This window comes from Calliphora vicina, chromosome 3 (genome assembly GCF_958450345.1).
Source record: "Calliphora vicina chromosome 3, idCalVici1.1, whole genome shotgun sequence".
Classification (NCBI taxonomy): Eukaryota; Metazoa; Arthropoda; class Insecta; order Diptera; family Calliphoridae; genus Calliphora; species Calliphora vicina.
This window is the reverse complement of record NC_088782.1, coordinates 106,082,322-106,094,858: the sequence shown is the minus strand read 5'-3', so window position 1 is coordinate 106,094,858 and position 12,537 is coordinate 106,082,322. Positions and strand designations below refer to the sequence as shown.

At 30.2% G+C, this 12,537-nt stretch overlaps 1 protein-coding gene across 1 annotated transcript; it reads right to left on the bottom strand.

Moving 5' to 3' along the window:
- Positions 1-1,777: 1,777 nt before the first annotated feature.
- Positions 1,778-11,762, bottom strand: Six4. The gene is made up of 4 exons (XM_065505296.1): positions 11,603-11,762; positions 5,466-5,896; positions 4,865-5,382; positions 1,778-1,916 (listed from the first exon to the last, which is right to left on the bottom strand). Exons 1-4 carry the CDS (start codon positions 11,760-11,762, stop codon positions 1,811-1,813), a joined length of 1,215 nt encoding a protein of 404 aa, XP_065361368.1. The 3' UTR covers positions 1,778-1,810.
- Between the last annotated feature and the right edge of the window lie 775 nt (positions 11,763-12,537).

Here is a 12,537-nt window from a genome sequence, read left to right as displayed (position 1 = left end):
TACGTATTTTATTTATTTATCTTAAAGCTATATTTATTGCAAATTAAACTTAAAAATTATTATCTATTTCTTTAATAAAAACATACATACATTTACATTACTACAATACATTGTTTAATAGTCATTTTATGACTTTTAACTAATATTTACAGAAGAAAACAATTGAGGGGTGTCACAGTTTATGTTATAACATCGATAGAAATAATAGTTTCTTTTTTTAAATAAACATTTAAAGGAGCTTCGATTTAATTAATTCAATTTGAGCTTAATTCACAAGAATCTTAATTTGAAATTAAAAATTGTCAGTCTTTTTTTCATAAATTCATTCTCAAAATCGAATTATTTACCTTAAAAGGTTTTAATTTATAAATTGAATGAATTCTACATCTACATCTTTGAATTAATTCGAAATAGAATTCATTCATAACTGAAATCTTTTGAATCTAATACAAATTGAATTAAATATTTTTTCAATTTGATTTTATTTAGTTTTAATTAAATAACAAAACGATTTGAAAGAAATTAAGACTTATTAGATTGAATTGAACTTATTTGTAATATATTTGAGTTGAAGAATATTTGAATCATTCAACATATACCCAATAAGCACCAAAGCCCCAAAAATTCAAGCACTTGAACATTTGAAATGGTGGAATTTGATTTGAATGCTAATTTAATTATGTTTTAAACTTAAAAAATATTTGAAAAATTTAAATATTTTTTAAACAAAAAACATATGGCTTGGATTTATCATTCCATTTTACTGGAGAATGCTATTGAAATAAAGTGTAATACAGCTGTAATTCAATTGATTTACTATATATTCAAGGCTTGAATTACATTTACTTTCAACTTGAATTCCAGTAAAAATCTTATTGGGATATTATTAAGCTATTTTATAATAGTTTTGAATTAAAGAAAACTTTTATTTCTAAAAGGAATGAATTCAATACGTTTGGAGTGCTAAGGATTTAAGACATCGAATTAATAAGTGCCGAATGGTTTAATGGAATTGTTAAGAGGATAATATTTAATATGATTTTGAAAATTCCATTAAGAATTAATTCTTTCGAAGCTTTGATAGGAGCATAGTTTTAGGCTGTTTAGTTTTAAGGGTAAACAGAATTTAAAGGAAATTAAAAAATGTGGATTTAATAAATGTTAAACTTTTTATCCAAAAATCTTGCTGATCATTCAAAAATGTATTGTATTTACGCTGTATTCTGTAAACCTAACTCCTCATTTATAGATTTTCCAAATTTAAAATAAATCTGAACAGCAGTTTAGATTTAGCATTTATTTTGCGATATGACATTGTGTGCTTAGTGAAAATGGTGTTTAAAATCAGAATCCTTATTTATGATTACAATTTATACTATTCCCTTTGTAATATTGTAAAAAGAACGCGATTGATTTTTTAATATTCTTAACGAAATAATGGTTTGTTAAAGCTGGACTTGTTGAATATTCCAAAGTTTTTTTTTTTTATTTCATAGATACTTTTAAGCAGTAATTTAAATAATTTGTATTTAAAATACCTCAATGCCAAACAAAATTATGTTTTAATTCCTTTTAATTCTGATTTCCCTTAATCTCCCCTTTTTAAAACCGCCTAAAAGTATGCTCTAAATGTTAGCTCTGCATTTCATAAATGTCAAATAAAAAAACTTGTGTTCAAGGCGAATCTAATATTAGATTCGCCTTGATTGTGTCATAACAAAACAAAAAATAAAGAAACAAGGCGAATTTATATAAATTCGCCTTATAAAGAAACTTAAAAATTATATAAATTTACATCTAACAACTAATGTTATTGACCATTAAATATTGTCTCGGGATAATAACTTGGAGCATTAAACATACGAGGAAAACCATTAGGATCCAGTTGCTGAACAGGCAGTACAGACATAATGTCACTAAAAAGAAATATGAAGAAAAAGTAAATGTAAAAATTAATATAAATTTTTAAAAATTAAAGGAATATCTTAAGTAGTTATACAAAAAAAAAACAAAGATAGAAATTAAACATGTGTTAAATAAAATGGCACTTGTCCTTTTTAAATTATTCACGCCCTCCTGTGGAGTCTTTTTTTTTTTTGTGTGCCCTTTCTTTTGCTTTAACTAAAACAATATGTTGCACATGGCGTACGTATGCCACAGGCACTTTTCATTCATGGTGCAACAACTACGTAGGCGTCCTTTAGTCTAATTTTATTTAAATTGTACTGCTTTAATATTTAAAGCATTTATAATTGTTGTGTGTTCGGTTTTGAGTTTTTATTTTTAATGATTTTTTTTTTGTTTAAACATAAAACTCATTGAAGTGTGTGGATGATGCTGTACCACCACTGGAAACTGCAATGTGTTTGGTAGGGATTTGTATTTAATTATTAGTAAAGTGTTGTATGCAATTGTGTGGCACTTAGTATTGGGTTTAGGCTTTCTGGCTTGGCTGGTATTTAGTGTACGTGCCTATTTTAATGGTCAATTTTTACTGTATTTTAATGCCAATTTCATCCCAAAATGTATAGAAAAAACTTAGCAGTTTTATTTATTTCTTTCTTTCCATATGGTCTAAAGAGTTCTTTTTATGAGTTATGGGGAATTTCTGTCCAGATCTTATTTTAAGTGCTGCCTTTAAGTGTGCTATTTATGCATTTTTTATTTCTTTCAAATCACCAAAGTGTTTGATTTTGTGTTAAATGAAAATTGTTTTAGTAACAGTTTCTTGTAAATTTTTGTGTTTTTTCAGATTCTTTAATTGGATTATGAAATTTGATATTTAGTTTGGAAATTGTTATGATTTTTAAAGGGTCTTCTTGGAGTTTATGTGAAAATTATCATAAATTTAATACTTATTACAAGTGTTAAGATTTTCAAAGAAATTAAATAAATATTTGATTAATAGGCAGATGTAAATAATAAAATTCAGCATTAAATTTCAAAATTAATGGAATTCAAACATTTATTTCCAACAGTTTTAACTCATTGAAATAATTAGTTTTAGCTTCAATCGTGGGTCATTTTGTTGTTCAATTTCAGCTTCAATCGTAGGGTTTTTATACCCTTCACCTTCGTGAGAATTTCTACATTTTTCATTTCCGACCCTATAATGTATATATATTCTGGATCCTTATAGATAGCGGAATCGATTAAGCCATGTCCGTCTGTCTGTTGAAATAAATTTTCTGAAGACCCCAGATATTTTCGGGATCCAAATCTTCAATAATTCTGCCAGACATGCTTTTGAGAAGTTTGCTATTTAAAATCAGAAAAATCGGTCCACAAATGGCTGAGATATGAGGAAAAACCAGGACAACCTCGATTTTTCACCTATTTTTGACCTATATCTGGATTACTAAGTCATTAATATAGACAATATGGATATCTAATGATAGATATTTCAAATACCTTTGCAATGGCGTATATAAAACCATAGTTGGATCTACAATTGGTCAAAATCGGAAAAAATATTTTTTAAACCCTATTTTTTTTGTTTCACCAACATTTTTTTTCGGTAAATATTAAAAAAAATTGTATTGAATTAGATTTAATCATTGGTCCTTCTGTAGTGATATACTAGCCCCAATAGTAGGTCTTTCTGTAGTTATAATCTAGCTGCAATCCATGGTCTTTCTGTAGTAGTATTCTAGCCTCAATAGTATGTATTTCTGTAGTCATAATCTAGCCTCAATAGTAGGTTTTTCTGTAGTCACAATCTAGCATCAATATTTGGTCTTTCTGTAACCATATTTTAGCTTTAATCATTGGCATTTCTGTAGTCATAATCTAGCATCAATCATTGGACTTTATTAGTCACAAAATAGCATCAATCCTTGGTCTTTCTGTATCATATTTTAGCTATAATCGTTGGTCTTTCTATATAATATTTTAGCTATAATCGTTGGTCTTTCTGTAGTCTATTCTACCCTCAAGAGTAGGTCTTTCTGTTGTCTTATTTTAGATTTCTATAGTAATAGTCTAGCCTCAATAGTAGGTCCTTTTATAGCCACAATCTAGCATCAATCCTTGGTCTTTCTGTAATCATATTTTAGCTTTAATCATTGGTCTTTCTGTAGTCACAATCTAGCATCAATATTTGTTCTTTCTGTAATCATATTTCAGCTTTAATCATTGGTCTTTCTTTAGTCACAATCTAGCATCAATCCTTGGTCTGTCTGTAGTCGTTGGTCTGTCAGTAGTCTATTCTAGCCTCAATAGTAGGTCTTTCTGTTGTCTTATTTTAGCTTTCTGTAGTCATATTCTAGCCTCAGTAGTAGATCTTTATGTTGTCATATTTCAACTTCAATCTTAGGCCCTTCTGTTATCTATTAAATATTCTAGCCTTAGTAGTAGGCCTTTCTGTAGTCACATTTTAGCTTTAATCGATGGTCTTTCAGTAGTCTATTCTCGCCCTTCTGTTGTCATATTCTAGCTTCAATAGTAGGCATTTCTGTTGTCATATTTTAGCTTCTGCAGTCATATTTTTTGCTACAATAGCAAGTCTCTCTATACATTTTTGCTTCAATGGCAGGTATTCTGTAGTCATAATTTAGCATCAATCGTAGATCTTGCCGGAATATTTTTTGAGAGTTTTTTTTTACGCTAAAAGTTTATAAACATGGCGGATTGTTTGAAAGCCGGTTTCATCTTAAATATTTCCTTAGAATGCCGGATTTGACTTCAACTGGGCTAAAGGCTTTTAAATTATTTCCCTCAAATATTTTCTTAGTAGCCGCGTGGCAGAGTTTTAAACTCTGTGGTATACAAAAAAACCGACTTCGCCTCAAATTTTTGCCTTCCACATTCTGATTTATCGTGAAATTTTGCTAAAATTAAAAAAAAAATAAAATCCTTTACTTACGGTCTCTGTTGTGGCGTTCTATCCCTCTGCCTTCGATTCTTAAACCAATTTGATACTTGTGTCAGCGTCAAGCCGGTCTTTTTGGCCAATGTTTTTTTCTCATCCGGCGTGGGATAACGATTTGTCTGATAGCAATCCTTTAAAGCATTACGACTCTTCTCCTTAAAACAATACACCGTCTCCTCGCCATCCCAAATTGTTTTGGGCAAAGGATATTTCTTTCTTAAACGATATTTATCGACAGCGCCCAGTGGGCGACCTCTGACATTTTCAGCCTCTTTGTAATGAGCTTTGAACCATAAATTTTGTAAATCAGCATGATGTTTCATGGAAAAACAATGGGATTCCAATAATTTATAGAGTTCATGATACTGGCCGCGATGGTAGGCAACAATGGCGCGTGCTCGTAAAACGCTTTCGTTGTTTTTGAATAGCTCCGAGGCGGGTAGATTGCACAGAAATGTGGTGAGTTTATCAATGTCGCCCTTTTGCTGTAAGGCCTCACACATGCATTGTATCTGGAGGGGAAAAGAAAATAGAAATATACGGAGAGTTAATAAATGAGCAATCATTAATAATTCTTTAAAATAAAAACACTGACCTGATCTGTGGTAAATTGCAAAAATTTACGATCCATTTGTATATTTCCCACATTATTATGCGAACCTGTTATGTTCGTCAATAAACCCGAACCATTTAAACTCGCTGCCGTACGATTTAAATTACCCAAAGCATCTGTGGCCGCATGCTGGTTATTCCCCAAAGACATTGTGCCCACATTCATGGTATTATTGCTGAGATTTTTCGTATTACCATTGAGATCACTTGGCAGAGAACCCACACCAACCCCACTATCAAATATTATACCATTTAGACTGGGATAAATGGGTGAAGCGGTGGCTGTAGGTGGCGGAGATTTATCATAATCATTGGTTATATCATGAAATCTACGATCCAGCTCCTTGTCTGTGGCATATGGTGAGAATTTATCCAAATGTAACACTGTTTTACAGGAGATATTACCACGATAACCTTAAATTAAATGAAATTTAATAAATTATAATTTGAATATAATTTGTGGCGGTCTGTCTTGCTTTAAACAAATGTAATTTAATAATGATTTGTGTTTAAATAAAAAAGCATTCCTAGAATTCGTTTAATTGTTTGTTCCTCATTGTGTTCAAATTGTTGTTTGTATGTTTTCCAACAAGTAGAGTATTCGTTTTCGTAATATTACTCCTGAAAAATGTGCTTAGGCAGGGAATAGTTTTTTGGTGAATATGATAAAAGAAAAATTATAGCGTCATTATGACGCTTCAATTGTTGGTCACGCGATAACTACATATTTAAACTGTGAGACACTAATTGAAAGTGTTAAGGGTATTAAACATTTTATTAATTAGTATTTAATATATGATTATAAAAACGTATTAAAGGTTTAATAGAAATTGCTTGAGATTAAACTCCGATGACCACAAGAATAAAGTAAAAATCTACGATGGATCCCCATTCATCTCAGGGTAGATTCCGAATATTTTAATATACTCATAGGACTGCAAAGAACAAGCTTACAATGTCATACAAATCGAAAAAGCCTACAATTTTCTAATAGAGTTTAACCCGGCCCCCTTCGAATTTAAACTATGTTGTAAAACACCAACTCTGAGGTTCCTAAACGGACAACAGTTTTAGGTATTAAAATTCATTTAAAATCGAATTGATTATTATGCAGTCAGTTATGTTAAATCACCATGACAAGTTACTCGATTGAGCAGCAAATGATACAAATTTATTATCCAAATCAATGTTCGTTAGGTCCCCAAATTTTGAAGAAGTCACTGTTTGGTGAGGATTATGGGCTGGCAGTATTATTGCTCCATACTTCTTTGAGAACGATGTTGGTAAGGCCATCTCCATCTCCAACAGCGGAATAGATCAATGATAACCAAACTATTTTGAACCGAATTGAATGACGGACCCCCGATTAATTTCTTAAAGAACCAAAATTATTAATTAAATTGATTGGAATGGAATTCTGATAATGAATTCAAAAGAAATTACTATTCTGTTTTCGTGGCATTGAACTACAACGAAATATTGAACTGTTCTCAAATCAAGAATAGGGAAATAAATACCTACACAGAATGTTATGACAATGCAGAAATTGAAAGGCAGACATTTTTCTCATTCTCTTATGAACTAACCTAAACCTGTGTAATTAACACTCTACCTCTTGAACCCCTCGCCCACAAACTTCATCTGTCTGCCTTTTAATTTCTGCATTGTAAAATGCGGCTTAGACATCATATTATTATTTGGGAGATGGAAAAGAATAAAGGTTTCCGGGAGTTCAAAAAGGAACAACTGAACACATCAGGTACTGCAGAAGACAACTGTGGGATGGATATTCAGACCACGATAGGTGTAAAATGGATATCATTCCAAAATCTAAGACTATTAGAACCATAGAAATACGGTTATCTAGAAAATATTAAGCTTCAAAGAGAATAGTGCAATGTAATGGAAACTCTGTACAGATAAATGAACGAAATTCTGTTATTTCAATAGTCAAAAGCATGTATCAAATAAAGGCATAGAGAATGGCCTCGATATTGTCTGAGCTCTTTACACAACACTCATGGGTGCGATAAATATACTCCTAAACCTACTGTCACTGGATTTTGAACATCCGCAAACATCCGTAGAGAACGAGGAGAAGAATGATGAATACTTTATTTGTCACTGTCCGGTGTTTGCCAGCAAACAAATGATATTCATGGGATTCCATGAACTGTCTGAACTATTGGACTTTAAATTGAAGCCTATCATAAGCTTGGTTCTACGGTAGGGATTCCGCTTTAGAATCGTATCAGAATGGAGTATTATTGTATTTGATTTGAATCTGAAAACAATCCTTAAATAACCTTAATTCGACATGGAAAAATTCTCTTGGAAGAATAGAGATACATTAAAAGTTTATATAGTGGATCCTATTCAACACAAGACTTTTTCAAAAGTTGTGATTAAATGCGAGTAATTAAAATAAATCAACTGTTTTAAACATGTAATCATAGAATAAATATGTAGAAGGGAAGGAAAGACAAATGTCAATGGAAAAAATTGAAAAAAATTATTCTCTTTTCACACAGACGATATCAATAATCGATAATCAATTTAATTTTTGGTATAAATCAAGTGACAATTTTTTAAGTTTCGTTTAGATGCTAAATTATAGAGGTATTGCGAAATTTCCAGATGAAAACTGGTGTAAAAATCAGTAATTTTTAATAACAACAAGTACATACTACAATACCTGAGTTTAAAATTCCTTAGCCCGACCAAAGCCTGTCCGAAATCTAATATAAACCAGAGTTAGATCTTTCAGATAGATATTGTGCCTGAAAATCGAATGGCTTTGAAGTTCAAGTACGACCACATGTTAATTCGAATTTAATCGAAACGGCGCTACGAACAAAGCCCCCAATGAACGAAGTCCGCAATCAGAAAATGAATTAAAACCCCAAAATTGGGGGCTTAATTCATTATGAATTAAAACCCTATAGTCTTAAATAAAATAAATCCCCAACAAAAGGAACTAAACCCCCGATCCAACGTGAACTAATTCCCCAATTGTTTTTAATAAAAAAACTTGGAATAAAATAAATCCCCATTTTTTCATATTGACATAAATCAAGATGCTCTCAGCTTCTCCACAAAAAAATTTTGGGGATTTATTTCATTTTCAGTCCTCAATTTTAATAATGAAATAAATCCCCAAAATATGAACTAAGTCCCTAAATTTCGTTGATGTTTTTTTCTGAATAAAATTTTGGGGCTTTAATCCATTTTTGGTTTGGGGACTTTGTTCGTAGCGCCAATCGAAACACTTTCGATGTTAAGTATAGGGTGGGTAAATTTGGGGTTATGAACTTTCAAAACGAGCCAAATCATTTAATAAAAGTCAAAGTAAATTGTGAACTGTTTCTTCTGAAAACCCTGATATTTTTATCTGGTGGGATGATCAACCTAAAGCAGTTATTTCACAATGCTAAGTCAGTTTTTAAAGAAATGAGGAAATTATACTTCAAAATAAAAATTTTAAATATTTTTAGGTAAACAAAATTTATTTTGCAGTTTTTTCATTTTTTGGAAAAAAAAATATTGAATTGTTTTTTAAAATTTTTTAAATAAAAATTTTTTTTTTTAAATTTTTATAAAAATTTAAAATTTAATTTGGTGAAAAAAATCAGGTTAAAAAATATTTTTTCCGATTTTGACCAATTTTCTATATTAATGACTTAGTAATCCAGATATAGGTCAAAAATAGGTCAGAAATCGAGGTTGTCCTGGGTTTTTCCTCATATCTCAGCCATTTGTGGACCGATTTTGCTGATTTTAAATAGCATGTCTGACAGAATTATTGAAGATTTGGATCTCGAAGATATCTGGGGTCTTCAGAAAATTGATTTCAACAGACGGACAGCTTAATTGACTCCGCTATCTATAAGGATCCAGAATATATACATATACTTTATAGGGTCGGAAATGAAAAATATAGAAATTACAAACGGAATGACAAACTTATATATACCCTTCTCACGAAGGTGAAGGGTATAAAAATTATCTAGTATAGTCTCCATTTATTACCCCCTGTCTATACCTGATAAATTTTTATCATGATAAACGTCAAAATTGTTGTCACGATAAAAAATTATCCAGTATAGTCTCCATTTATTAGTATTATTGCTTCGTTATGACAAAATTGTTAGTGCTTTTGCACAGACAACTTTGTCTTGACAACAAACGTCATTAATTGTTATAATAAATATTTGTCAAGTATGGACAGGGGGTTAGTATTTTTGATCAGACAAATTTCTCTTGACAACAAACGTCATTAATTGTTATGATAAATATTTGTCAAGTATAGACAGGGGGTTATGCGAAAGAAAATGTTTCTTAATGTAGAGTATTTTGAACAAATCAGTCTTTCTAAAATAGAAACTTATGGAATTGAAAAAGACATCATGAATGAATGATTGAAAAACAATCATTGCCCCCAACTTAAGTCAATTGAAAAATGCTGATTTTTCGTCAAAAGTTGTCAATCATTTTCGAATTTTAATAAAATATTTTTACTAATTAGTCGGAAATTAAAACAATACCGTTACCTTTTAATCATTTAGAATGGGTGGCCAACATTGCTAATAACAATTAGTTTATTAATGCTACTATAAAGTGATTTAGTTGATTAAAATTGATAGATTAGATCAAGAGTAATGGGATTTAGTTCCTATAGAAATTCACTTGATTTTTTAAAGCAATATTGAAATTTTGAAGCTGCAAAAATTTAATTAGCTTGAGATCAAGTGATTGCACTTCAGGTTAGTGATATTTTCTAGTTTGGCTACCGTTAGCTCTTAAATATGCTTTCAGCTAGACTTCCGTTACCTTAAAACATAGTTGCCGTAATAACTGCAATTGCAATTACGGAAATAATCGAAAATACCGTTATTTTATTGTATATTAAAACGATTTAGGGCCATTATTACAACTTGCCGTTATAGTTAAAGTTACCTTTAAGGGTACCTTTTCCTATTGCTTAAAGTTACCTTTAACTATAACGGCAAGTTGTAATAATGGTCCTTAAATTGTGAAAATAAAAATTTTTGATTTCCATTATAGAGTTTATTGAATTTTAGACGCATGTTCTGTGCTAACAATTATTTTACTATAAAGTGATTTTGTTGAATAAAATTGATAGATTAGATTTTGATGCGATGGAAGTAGGGTTTTTAATTTCCCGACCTTTTTTGATTCCAGGGAATCGGGAAATTTTTTTCTACATTCCCGGGTACCCGGCCAAATTTCATATAAAAACTTAGTTTTATAATTATTAAATATCAGAGCTTCGAATTGATTAATAAAATTTGTGCTTAATTCACTAAAATCTTAATCCGTAATTAAAGAATGTCAACCTTTCATTCCATAAATCCATTCCTAATATTGAATTTTTTAGATTCATTCCAAAGCCTTTATTTAAACTGAATTAATTTTAAAGTTAATTAATAACAGAATTTATTCAAACTTTGAATGATTAATTTTTTGTTAAATCAAATCATTTACAAAATTAATTGAGCAAATTGTCTTAAGCCTTTATGTACTAGATTTGAATTAAAGAAAAATTTAATCATTTAATAAATTTTTGAAGCTATTTTGTTATGGATTTGAAGAAGAAATTTAAAGAAATTCACTTTTTAAATTTTCATACGAAAAACCCCAAATAAATAATAATAATAAGCGGTCTATTATTGCCGAGATATAAGCAAAAAACTTTAAAAAACTTTTTACTGTTTTCTGGTGAAAAAAAGAGTTCTAACTTGTTTTCTATGTATTTTTGTCAGTTTTTAATTCCCGGGATTCCAGACTAAAAATCTTGGGAATCGGGTAGTGAAAAATTGGGAAAATTCCCGGGAAATTTGTACCGGGAATTCCCGGGATAAAAACCCTAGATGGAAGTGATAAAAACTGTAGTGGGAGTTCATATTAGTAAAATTTCTTGATTTAATTGCTTTTCTTATAAAAAAAAAATTAATATTTTGACTACATTTTGTGGAAGTAAATGGGCAACTGTAAAATTTTTTTCCAAAACTTCATCTTAACTTTATTAGTTAAAACCGTATGAGTTTTCCCTGCCCTGAGTAAACACAGAACATTATTTTTATCCATTAAACCACTTACCCGAATTTGGCAGAAATAGTGTTCCATATGATATGGGAGAATGCATATTATCCTGATTAACGGTTGAATTATCAGATGAGGCACCGCCGGAACTAGTTGAATCTAAATCACCACCATTCAAAGATGACGACAAAGTAGTATCCATATTTTTAACAAACATTTAAACACACAAAACACTGCTGCACATTTATTTAGCACTTTATATATTTCAATATAAATTTATTATATATATTTTTTAATCTTTTAAATTTTGGTTTATGCTCTTTTTTTTAGTATAAAACACATAATAATATTGAATTTTTATGAGTTAACCGTTAGTAAAACGTTACCGTTACATTAATAAATTGTTAAACAACCGCACGCCTGCGAAGTTCTAATTGAACTGACAAATTGCTCAAAATATAATTATGCAGGGCAACAAATGAAAATGAAACAGAAACATTGAAAATGGATGAATGCAAGACAAGACTAACTAACACAACAACACTTTTACTTACTGTACAAGTGACACACACACTCTGTCAGTTTTGTAGTGAAAAAAACGGACGAATTGTAAAGCGAGTTTGTTAGTGAAACATACAAACATTAACAGCTGACATAAGAACATTTTGGTAATGAAACATTTAATTTAAGGGTTGTTTTCACTTAGGCATAAATAAATATACATATTCCTGGCCTCATATCCTGTTTTATCAGAGGGCGTTGCTGTTGACGTTATTCTTTTCTTTGACAGCCGCCATTTTTTTTGGTGTCCCTAGTTGTTGTATGAACAGGAACAGGTTAGTTTTTGTTGCTGTTTCCTTCCCTTTCCCTTAATATTATTCATTCAATGTTACATCATGGTTTCATATTCTCTACCAGATGATAGATATTGTTTGTTAATTCCGGTTTAAATATTTTTTTCTTTAGAAATTGTGTGTTTTTTTTGGTTGCAA